The 19,479-nt window shown below is 43.4% G+C and overlaps 1 protein-coding gene across 9 annotated transcripts in view; it reads left to right on the plus strand.

Annotated features, from left to right (window-relative positions):
• The window catches only part of LOC120315768 (ankyrin repeat and fibronectin type-III domain-containing protein 1-like), a 258,611-nt gene that overhangs the window by 142,182 nt on the left and 96,950 nt on the right, over window positions 1-19,479 (plus strand). For 8 of the 9 annotated variants that reach the window (XR_005558767.1, XM_039360645.1, XM_039360650.1 and 5 more), the window contains one exon: window positions 6,626-6,666. Coding sequence is in view for 7 of the 9 variants with exons in the window: in XM_039360645.1 (XP_039216579.1) it covers window positions 6,626-6,666 (41 nt within the window). In the remaining 2 variants the exon portion in view is untranslated. Of the gene's footprint in view, window positions 1-4,401; window positions 5,287-6,034; window positions 6,127-6,625; window positions 6,667-19,479 lie in introns of those variants that run through there. The other variant, XM_039360652.1, reaches the window with a different exon arrangement.

Genomic DNA, 19,479 nt, shown 5'->3' on the forward strand with positions numbered 1-19,479 from the left:
TAGGGTAGGGTAGGGTAGAGTAGAGTAGAGTAGAGTAGAATAAGGAATAGAATAGAATAGAGTAGAGTAGGGTAGAGTAGGGTAGGGTGGGGTAGCGTAGGGTAGAGTAGAATAGAGTAGAGTAGAGTAGAATAAGGAATAGAGTAGGGTAGGGTAGGGTAGGGTAGGGTAGGGTAGAGTAGAGTAGAGTAGAGTAGAGTAGAGTAGAGTAGAGTAGAGTAGAGTAGAGTAGAGTAGAGTAGAGTGCCCCCTGCTCACAGGAGAACCTATATCATCTCAGACAAGTGGATGTCCAATCCAAGAAGCTTCTTCAGAACATGCTGGCTAGGGAATTCTGGGAGTTGATGTCCACAAGTCTTAAAGTTGGCAGGTTTGGAGACACCCAGCCCCCCAACCTAGGGACTCATTAAAAAGACATAAAGACAGCTCTCTAAATAACCAAGATTCTAATAAAGAGTCTCTATAAAGGAGAATATTTGTGGCTCAGGGTTGAAATGAGGGGGTCCTTGGTGCTCTCTTAGTTGTTTTCTTCCAGATGTTTCATTACCAAACTAGGTAACATCATCAGCATGAGCACTGGATAATGAAATGTCTGCAAGAAAACAACCAAGCTCAGAGAGCACCAAGGACCCCACAGTTTTCTCCTCTTCCTCCTCCCCCTCCTCCTCCTCCTCCCCCTCCTCCTCCTCCCCGCAAACCCCTCTCCCTTCTATTATTGATGATGTTACCTAGTTTGGGTAATGAAACATCTGCAAGAAAACTACTAAGCTCAGAGAGCAGCAAGGACCTGTCAACCAGCATTCTGGTTCATTCCATTTCAATCTTCCTCTTTCCCCAAACCCATTTTGCATCTTTTGCAAACTTTTTTTTTTTAAAGCACACACATTTTTGGCACCAAGACATTTCATAAAGCGAAGAGTCAAGGGAACGGAAGATGCACAGGCGCACGCGTGCGCACATACACAAACGCACACATACATACCAAAGATGCAGAACATCTTTTTGGCCTTGTGGATTATGACTGAAAAGGACAGATTATCCTGACTCTTCCCCCCCCCCCCCTTTTTCAAAAGAACTTTTAAAGATTAAGACATACATGAGTTTGGGAGCAGGCTTTGTCAAATATCCAATCATATTACTTCCAGATAATGGATGCAGGAGATACACCTGAGCACCTGTAATGTAAGTGCGCCGTGAAATAATAGGTCTTGCGTTGGACTGCTCCAAATGAGAAGATACAGATTCTCTACCAACATATTGAATGGGGCCATAGATTTTGCTAAGTCGTGATTGGTTTTTATCATGATTTGTTGAATAATCTCAGTTTAGCGCAGGGGTAGGCAACCTTGGCTCTTTTATGACTCGTGGAAATTCAACTCCGAGAATTCCTGAGCCAGCGATGCTTTCTCTTCCTCTGTAGCATCTCTTCAGCCCAAGGTTATCTTCTCCCCATCCCTTATATATCTGCTTATTGAAAATGTTGCTCGGCAAAAACCAGGATTTCTATGCACTTTCCCAATAGGTAAATTCAAAGCAGGCAAGTGCATCATCCAAAAATATACTTTAGCAAAATGATCAAGAGCTTAACTTTCTCCCATTATTTTGTTAAGGGATTTAATATGTGGTTCCTAAACTCTGAGTCATCAGTGGGGTGAGTAATTGAATAATGTTGTGCTGGGCCTGCCTTGATCATGATTCATATGTGGCTGTAAGAAACCCAGGGGTGGAACTGGGGTGCTTGAAGCAGGCGGTGAGGCAAACGTGTTGAACTCTCAGAAGTTCAGAACTGATGCCAATATGCAGGATCTTTTTAGTCATGCGGATGGAATTCTCCAGGAATTTTCTTTAAAGTTATTATAATGTTGTTGTTTTTTTAAAAAAATTAAACTGGAACCCTTCTCTCTCTGCCTTATGGTCCGAAGTGAGAAGTCATTATACCTTTTCTGAAGCAGAAACGTTCTTTTCTTTTTCCCTTTTTAAATGCAACTTTGTTAAGTTTCAAAAAAAAAAAAAGAAGAAAAGAGATACAAATCAACAAAAAGAAAAAAGATTTTTTTTTTAAAAAAAAGGTCATTCTTTGCGATGCTTCTATAGTTTTATTAAGGTGTGTAATTTACTTGCTGTAATGATATCGTAGATCAGGGGAAAAGATGCTGCCTAGGAAACAAAGAGAGAGGGACACCTCCCATTGGCTTAAAGTTCAGAGAAAGAAACTTAGGAATGACCTTGTCAAGCGCCGGATAGCTGACATCTGTAGGGCAGCGATGTGGTCATCACCTTCCCCTTTCATCCATCATTATAAGCTCGACAAATTTGCTTCTGCAGAGGCCTCTTTTGGCCGCCGGGTCTTACAACAGATGGTCCAATCCGGGCCCGACACTTGACCGGTCTGCGTCCCACCCATGGGGTCATATGGCTTTGGTATGTCCCATGCGTGGATTCTACATTCCTTCCATGCTGGAGAAGGGGCGTTGTCTTACCTGAACGCCTTTTCTCAGCATGAGGAATGTAGAATCCACTCCCTCCCTCTCAATTCCGCAGTCAAGTCAGTGTCAGCAGTCCGGGAGCCAACACGTCACACAATCATTGGCTTCGCCCTTTTTGAAACTGGGGCATGGTCCGGCCCAGCAGAGGCGTGGCAACTTTGATTCTTTGGTCTGATTGGGCTAGAGGACTTCTAATACCCGTGTGTGGATTCTACATTCCTCATGCTGAGAAAAGGTGTTCAGGTAAGACAACGCCCCATTCAGGCAGTTCGCACGTAAAGATTTATTGCAAGCTCGAGCTTTCTACAAGAATCGGACCAACTAACGGTCAAGGGAAATAAGCGGGAGATAAGAAAGACATTCAAGGTGGTCTGGACTTAGATCTCTTGTGGTCGTGCAAGGTCTCATGACTTAGGACGCATTTGACCCCTCCCTGGGGCTTAGCTTGGTCATCTCATATAGACCTGCCCTAATTGATCAGATGGCTGAAAGTGGTGACCTTGGGGGAAGATAGAAATAGATGCTGCCTGGAAAACAACCAGCTAAAAGTGGGAAGAGCCTCCAATCGCCTAACAATCAGAGGAAAAGACTTAGGAAAGATCTTCTCTAATGGATGAGACAGTTAAAAGTAGCCCGGGGAAGTTTGTACTTTCAGACTTGCAAGATTCCATTAATGTAGCCGTACCATAAAATAGATTTAGCTCCTCTAGTTGTATCTCCTGCCTGGTTAACATATCAAAGAGAAATTTATCATAGAGAGAAATCCAAGCTGGAACTCAGGAGAAATTTCCTTGACACCAAGAACAATATCTCAGGGGCTAAAGAAGAGGGAATTAAGCTATTCTCCAAAGCACCTGAAGGCAGGACAAGAAGCAACGGGTGGAAACTAATCAAGGAGAGAAGCAACCTAGAACTAAGGAGAAACTTCCTGACAGTGAGAACAATTCATCAGTGGAACAGCCTGCCTCCAGAAGCAGTAAATGCTCCAACACTGGAAGTTTTTAAGAAGAGACTGGACAGCCATTTGTCCGAAATGGTGTAGGGTTTCCTGCCTGAGCAGGAGGTTGGACTAGATGACCTCCAAGGTCCCTTCCAACTTTACTACTATTACATATGCAGTGCAGTTTATAATAAATCAGTGGAAAATGTGAGTGCTCCATCACTGGAGGCTTTCAAGAAGAGATTGGACAATCATTTGACCAGGATGGTAAAAGGTCTCCTGCCTTAAGAAAGGGGCTGGACTAGAAGACCTCTGAGGTCCCTTCCAACTCTGTCATTCTGTATTATGGTTTTACCTGGGAAGACTGAACTTAAGATGATATTGGACCCACCCACCACTTAGTTAATGCTGAATTTTTCAGTAAGCCATGGAATAGCTAAACCATGGCTTAGCAGCATTTATGAACCCAATCAATGCTTCGAAACAAGTTGGCATATTGCCTGTCAACCTTCAAAAAAAAATTTTTTTTAAAGCAAGGATGATGCTTATAATAATCTCTTTGGATGAGAAAACTAATGTTGACAGATTTGGTAATTTACGGCAGAAATCTCTTGTTGAAATATGCTTTGGCTTATGCACTAACGAAGATTGGTGCAGTAATACAGATGGGTATAATTCTTCACAAATGAAACAGATGCTTCCTTTAGAAGTTCAAAATGCTGTATAAATAGCTGCAAAAGACCAGGGGAAAGAGTAGAAAGAAAGAAAAAAGACAAGATAATAAAAACCTAAAAAATAAATAAATAGAAACAATCTGCAGTGCGTGAAAGCTTAGCATGAATTTATAGAATCGTCCTATGGAATTGCATCAAAATCCATTGAATTCCAATATCTTGGACTTCAACTTACCAACCATACCTCTCTGTTCTCTAGCAAATCCAAGTCAACCTTCAAAATGAAAGTACTGTAAATGCATTAATTTGGGAGGATGAAATAATTATCTTTTAGCTTGTAAGACAGAGAACAGTAATGGGATATCTTACACAAAATCTGGTTCCTGAAGATAATTGTTTAATTTGGGGGGGAGGGGAATTATGGAAACATTCCCTATAGACAAGGGTTTCTTAACCTTAGCCTCTTTAGGACATGTGGACTTCAACTCCCAGAATTCCCCTGGATGGCCTTGCTGTTCAGTTGTATGTTCTCCATGGTCTGCCCTCCAAGTGCTTTAGAAGGCTGTTAGTGAACAATATGGCTTTCTTCTTCCTTCTCCACTGAACGTGCCCTAACGCTCACTTCATTCATAAGTGAGGTTCATTGTAAATGACGTTGACCCCGTAGCATATATTTTCACCCGCTGGGAAGCTCAGACCTCTTGGAAGAAAAAAAAAAAAAAACAAAGGAAGAAGAACAGGAACGTTAAGATCCAAGTTCTGTCTGAGGTGCAATCTAATAATATTGGCGCTTGGGAAACCTGAGGTCTAGAAACATCCCTTCTCCTCTTCCTTGGCACGTGAGACTCTGTGCTTGAGTTTGTGAATGATGGTTTCTAGGAGGGGCATCTCAGCCACTGAACAGTTTATTGCACCATTGATTAGTATTCTGCCCGGTGGCTTTCTCCCTCCTTTGGAATTGTCTTGTAGGCGCTGCCTGGCAACCACAGTGTGAACATACAACATTAGCTACCTTAGAGAGTGCAAGCATGCTGCTAGCAGGCAACCACCAACTTCATCGCCCGCGTTCTGCAAACACAAGGAGCACAGCAGCTAATTTAAAAAAAAGAGGAGGAAAAAACTTCTGCTTGAATGGCTCTGAAGGATCTTGAGAACATTCAGCAAACTTGAACACCCTGGATCTAAGGTTTGCTCCCGCTGTCTGTGTTCTCCACGTTTGCTCCTCCCCCTTGGAAAGGCATGAATACTCAACAGCTTTGTTGACTCTTTCATGCTTTCGGATTTTCTATGTCCAAATGCAAAATAAATAGTATGCTGGAGCCTATAGGACTTTTGCATTATGGTGGCATTGTAGTGGGCGTGGGTAACCCTCAGGAAACATCTCTTTCTGGAGTTGGTTCTGATATGAGGTTAGGAAACATTTAGTGCAATGTTTCTCAACCATAGCAATTTCAGGATGTCTGGATGTCAACTTCCAGCATGCTGGCTGGGGAATTCTGGGAGCCTTAAAATTGCTGGGGTTGGGGAAAAAAAAAACCAAATTAGCAGGAGGGAGCTGGTGCGTCAAGATCTGTCTCTTACTAAGATGACCATTGGGCTTGTAGATGATTATATGAAGCTTGCTTGCTTCCTTCTGCATTTGCTGACCCAACATGGGAACTGAGAGATGAGGACGTGGTTAGAGAGAAGCCATAATGTTGGGTTTATTTGATGCATTGAATGAAACTAGCCATTGTTGGTTTGTGAACTGTAACGTCGTTGCCTTGTTGTTGAATCCATTGAACGATGGTATATTCAACAAAGTTTGATTAGTTTAGTTTGATTAGCAGAAATGACAGTGCAGAATTGCTAGAATCAAACAGGATTCTGCTTAGCTAGCAAGAACTGTAATATACGAGCCTATAAGAATATCTAAAGTTAAGGATTTTTTCCAGGTGGTAGATTTCTGGTTGAACCCACGTATGAAGACCTATAAAAAGCCGGACTTCCAAGAAGAGGCATTAAATTGTACTTGATTAAATACAAAGTATGTGAAATTATTTTTGTATCAAGCTCATTAGTTCCATTTTATTTTCTGGTCTCCAATAGGTGACCTTCTTATTTCCTGCTTCATTTGGAAAATGTAAGAGATTTAATCTTCTGTGATACAAATCATGAATTTAGCAATGTCCTCTTCCCATAGATGTCTCTTCTCTTCTCTTCTCTTCTCTTCTCTTCTCTTCTCTTCTCTTCTCTTCTCTTCTCTTCTCTTCTCCTTCCTTCTTTCCTTCCTTCCCATTCCTATTGCTGTGAATTCCACCATTCCCATTTATTTCTGACATATGGAGGGTTGGTACCAAGTAACCAAAGGTGAAAATAAGATAAGATAACCGCTGTTGTCAATTTTTTTTACTGTGGGCACACTCCAGTCTTACTGGTGCCACCTATATGCATGACATCATGCTTGTTATTTTTATGCTTCTTCTGCCTTCTGCATCTACCTAAGGAGGACATGGGACTAAATGTTATGGTTTTCTGTCTTTCAGAGCCTGGGATCGGCAGACAAGAAGGATTTGTACTCTTCAAAGTAAGTCTTACATTTTTCTCAATACATTTTCAACAAGGTGAATCCATTAATATGTGTCATCTAAGTGAGTTAAGCCTTATGTTTTTGGAGGTCACGTGATCCTGGATTTTGAATGCTTGCACGGGAAGAACATTAGCTTTACAACCAGTCAAAGCTTCTTCTGTTGTAGATCAGGGATATCCAACCTTGGCAGCTTTAAGACTAGTGGATTTCAACTCCCAGAATTCCCCAGCCACCCCTGATGTAGAAAGTGGAAACATGAGATATTATCTTAAGTAGATTTATTGCTTTGTTTTGGTGGGCACCAGTGAGAAGAAAGTTACTGCGTTTCATTCATTATTGTATACTGTTGCTTCTATACATATGTCATCAGGGAGCAATTTTGAAGAGTATTTTTCTATGCCGGGTCCCAGGGCAGTTATTCTGATTGATTAACAAGATGGCTTCTGAGTTCTTCTAAGTTGTAAGATGGTTCACGGCTTACCTCTATTGTTCAAATATGTAATCTATAAGGCAAATTATTTCTTGACTAGAAAAGGATGTGTAAGATGATATTCTTGGTATTTACGTAAAGCTGATGGGGTTGCCTCCCTCTAACACGACAGTATTTTCAGGTGGAATAATTGCATCCTTCTCTTAATAGTGTTGCTTGGCAAAGTTGGAAAATGGATACACAAACCCTTTCAAGTATTATGTCAACTTTGAAAATGAGCGTGGCTGCGGCCATCTTCCTTATTCATTTTCAGTTGACACATTGAAGGAAGGGAGGGCGGATTGCCATGTGCTTTGCTAGTCTAAATAAACCTTTGTCCCATGGGAACCAAGGTCATCGGCTGCTCCCGAGACTGCAGGCTGGGCGTTTTGTGAAGATATATTGGGCCAAGAATATATATTGGGGAACGTAGTTGCTTGCCTAGCTTTAGAGATAGGATTTCTTAACTTTATATTGGGGAATTGCTGCGTGTGTCTTCAGACATGGTTTCCCTTTTGACGTGCCGATACTTTGTAAACACGTTCTTTGAGAAATTTCCAAGCCTCGGAGTTCTGCTTTATTTGTCTGTCTGTCGGAACCGTGGCATTTTATCTGAATATTCTGAAAAACTCTGGCCCAATTCTGGTCTTCCTTCGAATTTCAATAGAATGCCCATCGAAGGACAACCCTCTGTATTTTTCCAAGAAAATAGATGTAGAAAGTATGCTATCCGGATCAGATGGATCTATTTTATTTCTCCTTTCTGACTGCCCAAAATTACAAAGGAGTTTATTTTATTTTATTTTTTTAATGTTTTTATTCATAATACAATTAAAACAACAATGGACAAACATGACATTCCAGAATGAATTTTCCTATCAATTCCTATCATGGTACAAAAGCTTAATACATCGTTCTTAACCTCTATATAAGCCTCATCTTCTATACAATACAATTATATATACAATTATATGTACAGTTATGTATATCTTTTAATTCTTCCATTAACTTGAAGTCCGAGCAGTTCTCCTTAATTCATACCAACGGTAAAATTTGCCCCAGATTTCGAAGTATTCGTGTTCTGTCTTGTCTTTCATAATCATTGTGAGCCTGTCCATCTCAGCACATGATAAAATTTTATGCAGGATCTCTTCTTCCGTTGGAGTTCCCTTATTCCTCCAATTTATTACAAAGGAGTTTATTGTGGGTCATTGGATGGGTTTTTAATATTCAGATGATGACTTTTCTCTGCAGACATCTAGGTTTTATTTGTTAGATCCTCACATAGTTCTGTATACAGGTAGCCCCCAACTTAAAAACAGTTCATTTCGTGACCGTTCTAAGTTACAACGGCAGTAACAAAAAGGGACTTATGACTGTTTTTCACACTTACAACTGGTGCAGCCTCCCCATGGCCATGTGATCAAAATTCAGACGCTTGGCAACTGGCTCATCTTTGTGACCGTTGCAGTGTCCTGGGGTCATGTGATCACCATTTGTGACCTTTTGACAAGCAAAGGCAATGGGGAAACCACTTAACCACCATGTTACTAACTTAAGAACTGCAGCGATTCGTTTAAAAACTGTGGTGAGAAAAGGTCATAAAACAGGGCAAAATTCACTTAACAAACGTCTCACTTAGCAACAAGAATTTGGGGGTTCAATTGTGGTCGTAAGCTGAGGACTACCTGTAGTTTAGAGGAAGAGCATCATGTGAAACAAGACATTTCTACCTACCTTTACTCAAGAGCCTTCCTTTGCTAGAAGTAACCGCAGGATGATTGGAAAAGGTTTGTAAACTGAGACAAAGAAACCAAGTTAAGACTCTTGTCATGTCTTGAGTTTTGTCACTATTTTAAAAGGAGCAATAAGCTACCTATACCGTACGTGTGAAGATAGAAGTGGGCCTGTGTGTCTTACTAACTGTTACCATCAGCGTAACCCAAAAGGCTGCGTGCGTCAGTGTCGAGCCTAAATCACAATTGAGATGATTTAAAATTTAGAACTGCTTGTCTATTTTGCTTCAGGGCACTTTGTAATTGCCGGTTGGGCAGAGGGGAGGGAAAGCTGTCATGGGAAATCTGCTCCCTCCATTAGGACCTTTGGCAGCAGGGATCCCTCAGAAGGCTAAGAGACACTGCCTTGAGTAACGTGGGGTAGATTAGTCAGCCTGGCATTTTTGCCAGAGCGTAAACCGGCTCCTAAGAGATGTGAAATTGCAAAGGTGCACAGTCAATGTTTAATGCCATTGCTATAAATTAAGGAAGCCCTTCTCTGAGCAGTCTTAACTCTTGCAAAACAAAAGTCTTCTCCTCTCTTGGTAGGTATATCTGGAATAAGTGCTCAAAGAGAGGTAGGTGGCAAACAAATTTTTCTCTTTTGTGTTCCTTCCACACACCCCACCCAGCACAATTTTTGGTTAAAATTGATCTGAATTGCTTTTGCTGGTCCATGATGGACATGCAGATTGGATTGGGTTGGGCTGTTGGATTGAGTTGTGTTGTGTTGGATTGAGTTAGGTTGGATTGGGCTGACTTGGGTTGGGCTGGGTTGGTTTGGTTTGGATTGCATTTATTTGGGTTGGATTGGATTGGGTTGGGGTAGACTGGATTGGATTGGGTTGGGTTGTTGGATTGAGTTGCATTGGGTTGGACTGAGTTAGGTTGGATTAGGATGACTTGGGTTAGGTTGGATTGGTGGGTTGGGTTAGGATGGGTTGGGTTGGGTTGGATTGCATTTATTTGGGTTGGATTGGATTGGGGAGACTGGATTGTATGGTGTTGGGTTGTTGGATTGAATTGCATTGGGTTGGACTGAGTCAGGTTGGATTGGGATGACTTGGGTTGAGTTGGGTTGGATAGGTGAGTTGGGTTAGGCTGGGTTGGATTGGATTGGGTTGGGTTAAGTTTCATTTACTTGGGTTAGATTGGATTGGACTGGAGTACACTAGATTGGATTGTTGGATTGAGTTGCATTGGGTTGGATTAGTTAGGTTGGATTGGGATGACTTGGGTTGGCTTGGCTTGGCTTGAATTGGATTGGGTTGGGTTGCATTTATTTTGGTTGGATTGGATTGGGTTGGGTTGATGGATTGAGTTGCATTGGGTTGGACTGAGTTAGGTTGGATTGGGCTGACTTGGATTGAATTGGATTGGATTTGTGGGTTGGGTTAGGCTGGGTTGGATTCGGTTGGGTTGGGTTCGGTTTCATTTACTTGGGTTGGATTGGATTGGGTTGGGTTGATGGTTTGATTGGATTGGTCGGAATTGCATAATCCAGCATTGGACTCTTGGAGGAAGGACCATCATTAGCCAAACCTGGTCATTAATCATGCATTTGAAATTTGTTAAGCCTTTGCCTTGGGAATCTGCCCTATGTTGGCTCTGCAAATAAAATGCCAGGATGCCTATGATCAAGTTAGCATTCTCCTCTTGTGGATCTGATGAGCTGTCCTTCTTCATTAGAACTGCTGGCCATAAAAAGAAGAATTCTGTATTTGTCATCTGAATTTCACTCATGAACTTTATCTTTACTTTTAAGCCTATACGTAGTCATCCTGTCTGTAGAAATGACCAACTTAAGCAGTGGTTGACCTTGGTGTACAATATCCTGCTATTTGCGTCTAGAAATATTACTGTCACTTGTCTGGTTCTAAACCAGATTGACCAGTTCCCTCCCAATTCTGGGCTCAGTAGTTCTCCAAATTAAACAGTGAGTTGTTGAAAGTGGATGGGTTTCTTTTTTTAAAAAAAATAAAACATTGGTGGTTCGATCTCCTGCATTAAGCAGAGAGAACGGCAAAGAGAAGGTACCAAGAATTTGTCAGGCTTGGACTTAGCCAGCGAGGAGCAGGAAAATTGCAGGCTTTCCCCCAAAATTTTTTTTTAAATTCAGTTTCAACAAAGGAAAAAAAATCAAACAAGAAAAACAGAGGGGTTAGAGAAAAGAAACTCAGGAGTGTTAGAGAAAAGAAACTCAGGAAAGAGAAGAAAAAAAACAGAAAGTGGAATGAAAGAATAACTTCCAACTTTCTTCAACACAGGTAGATCCCCAATACATAAACCTCTTGTAGGTAGTCCCCGTAAATGAGATCAGAATTTCTGTTGCTAAGCAAGATAGTTGTTAAGGGAGTTGTGCCTGATTTTATGACCTCGTTAACCAAATAATTGCAACTGATAGGGTTAGTTAAACAAATCCTGCTTTCCCCCCCCCCCCAGTGTCTTTCTTTGTCAGAAGCTGGCTGGAAAGGTCACCAAACAGCGATCACGTAAAGCTGGGATGTTGTAAATACAGTCTGGTTGCCAAGGGCCCAAATTGTGTGGATGTTGTGACGATTGGCTCATATTGAGGAGGGTTTACAGTGTCCTGGAGTCCCGTGTTCCCCTTTTGCGAACTTCTAACAAGCAGAGTCCACGCAAAGGGAAGCGAGATTCGCTTCCCAAACAGGTCACTGACTTCACGACCGCGTTGATTGGCTTAGCAACCGTGGTGAGAAAGGCCGTAAAACGATGCAAAAACCCACTTAACAATGGTCTAGCTTAGCAACAGAAAACTGTCGCTCCGTCATTAAGCCGAGGACTGCCTGTATATCTCCTGTGTCTGGTCAATGCCAAATCCGTTCTCACCCTCCATCTTTCAGTAGGTGGGAAGCCTCAGATTAAATAAGCAGGGAGGCTTTTACTTCAAGCTGTAAGTCTCTCGAATGACAGCTGGCAGTTTCTACCATTCTCCTTTATTTTCATTTTATTTTATTTTTTTCTTTCTCAGCCCTGGAGGAACGCATGACAGGGTGTCACTCAAACCAGCAACTGAGATAATAAAATCTCTGGGCTCCATCTCCGGTGTCTGACGAGCCAGCGACACAATCAGAACAGGGGAGAAACGGGGGGGGGGTGCACTGACAACCCAGCACTTAACCTTCGGGGTTCTTCTTTTTTAAAATAACTGACAGGAAGGGCTCTCAACTCTCAGTATCGGTGGCTTAATGGAATAGGGTATTTGGGGCAAAGGACCTCTTGTCTGTTGGGGTTTGAAGCATGCAGCCGGGTGGGGAGAACGGAGAGATTTGGTTGTTTTTATCCAAAGCAGAACATCCAGATTCAGACAGAGTTTTGTTCCCTACAGTATCGACCCTGTGAACTCTCAAGCTTCCTCTTTCCGCTACGTATTCAAGATGGACAGGGATTAATATTTATATGTTGCTTATATGTAAGGGTGGAAGTATATACATATGTATGTATATGGCATGTTTATATGTGCGTTAGGTATGTGTACACTTTTGAGAGCAGGCAACAGAATTTCCTTTTTAATGTGTGCAGTGTACCCACAGTAAAAAAAATGACAATAAAGGTTATCTATCTATTTATCTATCTGTCTGTCTATCTATCTCCATTTCTATTTCTATTTCTCTCTCCATCTCTTCCTCTCTCCTATCTATCTATCTATCTATCTATCTATCTATCTATCTATCTATCTATCTATCTAATCTCCATTTCTGTCTCTCTTTCTCTCTCCATATCTCTCTCCCTTTCTCCCTTTCTCCCTTTCTCCCTATCTCCCTATCTCTCTATCTGCCTGCCTGCCTGCCTGCCTGCCTGCCTGCCTGCCTATCTATCTATCTATCTATCTATCTATCTATCTATCTATCTATCTATCTATCTATCTATCTATCTACTTTGTACACCGCTAATTTGGTGACAGTGTCAGGAAGGCAGAGTTGTGTATCTGAATTGAATAATTCCTCCCCTTCCTCGTCTTAATGCGAAAAACATCAGTTGCAAACATAATGAGGGACCTCGGGTTAAAATCGCAGCAACCTCTGCACCTCGGATGACTGAGCCAATGATAAATATACTGGCAGTCCCAACTTACAACAGTTCCTTTAGTGACCAAGTTACAACAGCCCTGAGAGAAGTGACTTATGACCCTTTCTCAGCCTTACGACCATTGCAGCATCCCCCGGGGTCACGTGATCAAAATTCAGCCACTTAGCAACTGGTTTCATATTTACGACGGTTGCAGTGTCCCGGGGTTGCCTGATCGATTCTTGCAACCGTCCAATGAGCAAAGTCAATGGGGAAGCCCGATTCTCTTAACGACGGTGTTGCTAGCTTCACAACTGCAGCGATTCCCTTAACAAACATGGCAGGAAAAATGAAGCAAAACTCACCTAAATTTTTTTCTCACTTAGCAACATAAATTTTGGGGCTCAATTGTCGTGGACTACCTGTCCTGGGGGAAGCTGGATTTGCTTAACAACTGCACGATTCACTTAACAACTGCCGAGATTGGCTAAACACCATGGGGAAAAAAAAGATCCTAAAATCAGACACAATTCACTGAAAACTCCCTTGCTTAGCAAAGGGTAATCCTGTGCCCATTGTGCTTGTAAGCCAAGGACTACGTCTAAACAGCAGCCTAAGGTTGGAGCCCTAGCGAAGTTAGAGTTTCAGGAAAGCTTCAGCAGAATCTGCAGCATGGGTCCCCAACCCTCAGTCTGTGGACCGGTATCGGGCCACAGCATGCCAGCAATCAGTCTGCACAAACAAGCAAAGCCCCATCCACGAGATGCAGGCAGCACACAAAACCACGCACCCTCTGGTCCGCAGAAAACCCTCTCTCCACAGAACTGGTCTCTGGTGCCCAAAAGGATCTCTGCTTTACAAGCACGGCTATCATAACTATTGGCTGCATTTGCCTTTAACATTAAGTAGGAATTTAAGGGTGGTTTAACGACCTGGCATTGCCTAGTTCAGGGGTCCTCAACCCCCGGTCCATGGACTGGTACTGGCCGCGGAATGCCAGCAACCGGTCCACACAAACAAGTAAAGTCCCATCTGTGGGATGTAGGCAGTACACAAAACCACGCACCCTCCAGTCCACGGAAAAACCTCTCTCCGTGGAAACGGTCCCTGGTGCCCAAAAGGTTGTGGACCTCTGATCTACAGAATAGAAGCTGCCAAATGTCGAGGCATCCTGGCCAAAGCCCGTCTGCCCTTGGCACAAATGTAGGAAAAGGGTGTCCCAACCACCCTCCTGACTTTTGTTGACCCTCTCAACGGATGCTCCCCCCGAAGGCTTCACATTCCCCCTTATTTTTCTACTGCTTTTAGAGATACGATTTAAAAAATTTAAAAAAAACCACTGGGGTAGCTATAGAAACGCAAGTCATGGTTTCACTTTGGAACAGACAGTGGCTTTCTCTGCAATGTTTGGTTTCAATTCCAACTTGTCTGGCCGAGATTTCACAGACACTCCCCCCCCCATGGATATGGCACTTAAGAACTCTTTTTTTTAAAGGGGGGGGTCCTGGATGCCTCTTAAATATCATCATCATCACCATCATCATGATGGATGCACGGAGGGAGGATTTATGACAGTTGCAGCATCCTAGGGTCAGGTGGTTGCCAGTGGGGACACACACACACACACACACACACACACACACACACACACACACGGCTTCTGGCAAGCAAAGTCAAGGGAGAAAGCAGACTTTGCTGAACAATGAGATGATTGACTTAACAACTGCAGTGATCCGCTCCGCAACCATCACCCAAAAGGTCATAAGACTGGGGGCAGCTCAGTTAACGACCCACCTAGCTTGGCGATGGAAACTCTGCTCCCAGTTGTGTTCGTAAGTCAAGAACTATCTGTGGACCTGTCCGCTGCTCTGAACCCTTTGCTATCCACCCGTTTGACATTTCTTCCTTTGCGGTCTGGATGCTTTATTCTGAGAGTGCCTGTTTTTTCATCCCCTTCCCTCTGTTTCGTGCAGCGGTGTGGCTTCTGAAACACATTTCTTCTCTGTTTACTGTTTTATTGGCGTCTCTGATCTTTCTGGTAACCGATATATCACTCCAGTGTGTTTGGTGTCCTAGTAACATTCTTGTTGCCTCTTGTTCATTTGCAATCTTGACAAGTGGCACTTAAATTGCCTTTTGCATTTTGGGAGTTCGAATGTTAGACCAACACGGAGGACAATCCCTGTTTGATCTGACAGTCTTTTGTTGGTTGGCCTGCTTCGCTTGTTGTGGCTTACACGGTGTGGATGAGAAAGAGATTCTTATGGTAAGGCACCATGGCGAGCTTTAACATGCTGTAAAACAAGAGAAATCAGAATCTCGTTCTCCTTCGCTTATCATTTTTATTTCACCGTTATTACTTTATAAGTCAAGGTGGTGAACGTACCTATTACTCCTTCGTCCTCCTCTTATTTTCCCCACAACAACAACTCAGTGAGTGGGTTGGGCTGAGAAGGAATGATTCACCCAAAGCTTTCATGCCTAAGGCAGGACTAGAACTCACAGTCTCCTGGTGATTGGCCCAAAGTTATCCAGTGGGCTTTCATGCCTAAGGCAGGACTAGAACTCACAGTCTCCTAGTGATTGGCCCAAAGTCATCCAGTGGGATTTCCTACCTAAGGCGGCACTAGAACTCCAGCTAGCACCTTCACTCTTACACCCAACTGGCTCTTATTAAAGCCACATTCATAAGTCGTTTTCATTTGCCTTCAAAATATAGACGTCAAGATCATCCGATCTAATTTGATAAGCTTAAATATGGTGGCGGCTGTCGATTCGCTCCTCTGTCGTTGCAAGAAATGGGATCCAGAAGGAAACGGCAGAATTTATTTTTAAGAAGTGGAGGTTCATAAATATGAACCAGTTGTCCAGGGTCTGAATTTGGATCAGGTTTTTCATGGGGCTGCTACAAAGATCGTCAGCAGGAGAAAAAAACAGTCATAACTTGTAACTTTGAACGGTCACTAAATGAACTCTCGTAAGTCAAGGACTACCTTCCTGAGGTTACTCAAGAGGTGAGGGGAGAAGAGACCTTGGAGAGAAATTGTGAAGCCCTGAATCTGAAGTCCGCATCCCCAGCCAGACGTCTGATGCATCTTTTTGGATTTTGCAAACACAGAGAGGGCTTTTTCAAGTCTGGCCCGCTTAGACAGTGTAGCTTTAATGTCCCAAGTCCTCGGCGACTTTCCACTCCCCTCGAGTCATCAATTGGCTCTCGGTGAGCCTCTGAAAGGGCTGGTTTATTAAACAAACACACTTAGTGTAAAAAGTTTATTCCAGTTAATTAGGACTTCATTGCAATGGAAACAAATTATGCAGCTGCCCACCGCCAAGTTAAACAGCCAGGGTGTGAGTGCACAGGGGAGGAGAGGATCCCGGATTAAGGCGAGGCAAACAAGCATCTTAAGTTAACTTTATGTCCTTTTAGAGCAGTGGTTCTCAACCTTTTTAATGCCGCGACCCCCAACCAATCGTAAGTCGAGGACTACTCAACCGGTCGTAAGTCGAGAACTACTCAACTGGTGTAGCACCGTTTGCAGAATGGGACTTTTGGCGGGCTCAGCAGGGCAGAGACAGCCTGGACAATTCCTATTGGCTTTTGAAAGCCAATAGAATTAGACTCTATTCAAGAGAGTCTATTCTATTGGCTTTTAAAAGCCAATAGAATAAAAGGGAGTAGCACAGCTAAGGAAAAGGGGGAAAAATGGCGGACTGCATTGTTTGGCGACCCCCGTGAAATGATCGTTCGACCCCAAATGGGGTCCCGACCCACAGGTTGAGAACCACTACTTTAGAGCTATTTATTTGGCTGTTCCCAAAACTGTAAGCATGGCTTATAGATTCTCGGTCGGAGTTTCCCGGGGCTGCTCCATTGCTAATACTGGTAACCCTCGATTTACGACTACAATTGGCAGTAGAATTGCTGTTGCTAAGCAAGGCGGTTCAATGAGTCATGCCTGATTTCTTTTTCAGCCCTGGCTGTTTAGCTCAGGGATCCGACCCCAACCCCTGGTCCGTGGACTGGTGCCAGCAACCAGGCTGCGCAAACAAAGAAAGCCCCATCTGCGAGATCTAGGCAGCACACAAAACCACACACCCCCTCCGGTCCATGGAAAAACCTCTGTCCACGGAACCGGTCCCTGGTGCCCAAAAGGTTGGGGACCTCTGGTTTAGCTAATCACTGCAGTTGTTAAGTGACTCGTGTTGCCATTAAATGAAGCCAGCTTCCCCCACTGACTTTGTTTTTGGGAAGCAACCATCATTTCTGAAGGCAAGCCATTCCACTGGCCGATTGTTCTCACGGACAAGAAATTTCCCCATAGTTCTAAGTTGCTTCTTTCCTTTATTAGTTTCCATCCGTTGCTGCTTCTCCTGCCTTCTGGTGCTGTGGAGAAGAGGTCCATCCTTCTCTTCTTTGTGGCAGCCCCTCAGATATTGGAAGACTGCTATCATGTCACCCCTAGTCCTTCCTTTCATTAGACTGGACATACCCAATTCCTGCAGCCATTCTTCACATGTTTTAGCCTCCGGTTCCTTAAACATAAACATAGAACACCCTGCTGTACATCATCACATGTCTTTTGATTTGGCAGCCTTATAAAACTAATGGAGGAGGAGGAGGAGGAGGAGGAGGAGGAAGAGGAGGAAGCAATCAGTGAGATACTTTTCTGTCCTTTATTGTTGTTATTTCTGTTGTCTCCTTCAGGCCAAAGCCCTAAACATCTGTCTTTAATGTTCCTAAACAGTTCAGCCTCTCAGCCTTCAGCAGCACCTAGTTGACTTTGGCTGTTTTGAGAAGCTAAGAATGGTCGGGAGGGGTTTCGACTTGGATGGGCGGCATTTGGGAATTCCAGAGTTGAGGACCAGACCGGGAAGTTAAACAAACAAATAAATAAAGTCTCCCCAGGAGGCGGTGATGGCAACCTCCTTCTCCGATCCTGCCAAGAAAACTGCATGGATGCAGTCACCAAAAATTGGCCCTGACTGAAGAGCATCTTTACCTTCCCCCCCAAAAAAGTCAGAAGTTTCTGTCCAAAGTTTTTCCTCTCCCAAACTGCCCCCCCTCCATCCCAGGGCCTGCCAATCATTCTCTCTCTCTCTCTCTCTCTCTGTCTCTCTCTTTTGAAAAAAAATGCCATAAAATATTTGAGCGCTCAGGCTGTTCTGTCAAAGAGTGTGGTCAGATGGAAATTATACCAAGTCGGCTGTAAAAAGTAATGGAAAACAACTCGCGAGTGTATTTTGGACTGGTGAGGTGCTGTCGTTTGTGTTGCTTCAGCCACCGGCTGATTTAGACAAGGGGTCACTTTGAATTTATGGTGCCTGGTGAGCAGGAGGGAATAATGTTTTGATGGCTCATTTCAAGCTCCCGTCATGTCAGATTTCCACCTTGCTAAGAGAGACTGGAAAATGTGTAGAGCAGAGGTCCCCAACCCCTCCCCCCCCCAGTCCCTGGACCGGTACTGGGCCGCAGCATGCCAGCAACCAGTCTGCGCAAACAAGCAAAGTCCCATCCACGGGATGCAGGCAACACACAAAACCACGCACCCTCAAGTCCGTGGAAAAACAGATCTCTCTGTGGAACCGGTCCCTGGTGCCCAAAAGCTTGGGGACCTCGGATAATAAATTTTGTGCCTTTTTTGTGATACGGAAAAACAAGAAGGGTTTTGTTTTGTTTCGTTTTGTAAGGAGGTAAGGGGGAGTAATTTTAGAAGAGAGAACAAAAATTCCTTTTTCTCTCTCCTTCTGTGCTCCTCTTTCCAAAGGCATTTTGCAGTCATGCACACGGTACAAAACAAAACAGAGAGTTGGGACTTGATGTCACATCTTAACTCGGCTGTGAAATTCCCACTTGGGAAGTTGGCAGCCATGTAATTCCTCGTTTGGCAATATGATGATAGCTTTTAGCTATCAGCTTTGTAAACCTAAAGGCCTTTCTCAGGAGTTAGAGGGTATTTTAAGAAGAGGTGTTTAGTTCAGGTTTATCACAGCGTGACACAGACAAACCTCACGTTTGCTTGTGAGATCTCAGATCGTTGGTTCACTGTAAGAGCGTAATATTGTCTTGGATTAGGAATATTTCTGGATCCCTGGATGAATACACGGAAAGATTTCTTGATGGAGCATAATGTTCAAGTGGCTAACTTGCTACTGTGCTTGCACATCCAGATGTTAACAGCAGTGGTTGGATTTATATAATAATAATAATAGTAATAAAGTTGGAAGGGACCTTGGAGTCATCTAGTCCAACCCCCTGCTCAGGCAGGAAACCCTATACCATTTCGGACAAATGGCTGTCCAGTCTCTTCTTAAAAACTTCCAGTGTTGGAGCATTCACCGCTTCTGGAGGCAGGTTGTTCCACTGGTTAATTGTTCTCACTGTTAGGAAGTTTCTCCTTAGTTCTAGGTTGCTTCTCTCCTTGATTAGTTTCCATCTGTTGCTTCTTGTCCTGCCTTCAGGCGCCTTGGAAAATAGCTTGACTCCCTCTTCTTTGTGGCAGCCCCTGAGATATTGGAACACGGCTATCATGTCCTCCC

This window comes from Crotalus tigris, unplaced genomic scaffold, assembly GCF_016545835.1.
Source record: "Crotalus tigris isolate CLP2741 ecotype Arizona unplaced genomic scaffold, ASM1654583v1 scf7180000019173.45859301935:6455823, whole genome shotgun sequence".
NCBI lineage: Eukaryota > Metazoa > Chordata > Lepidosauria > Squamata > Viperidae > Crotalus > Crotalus tigris.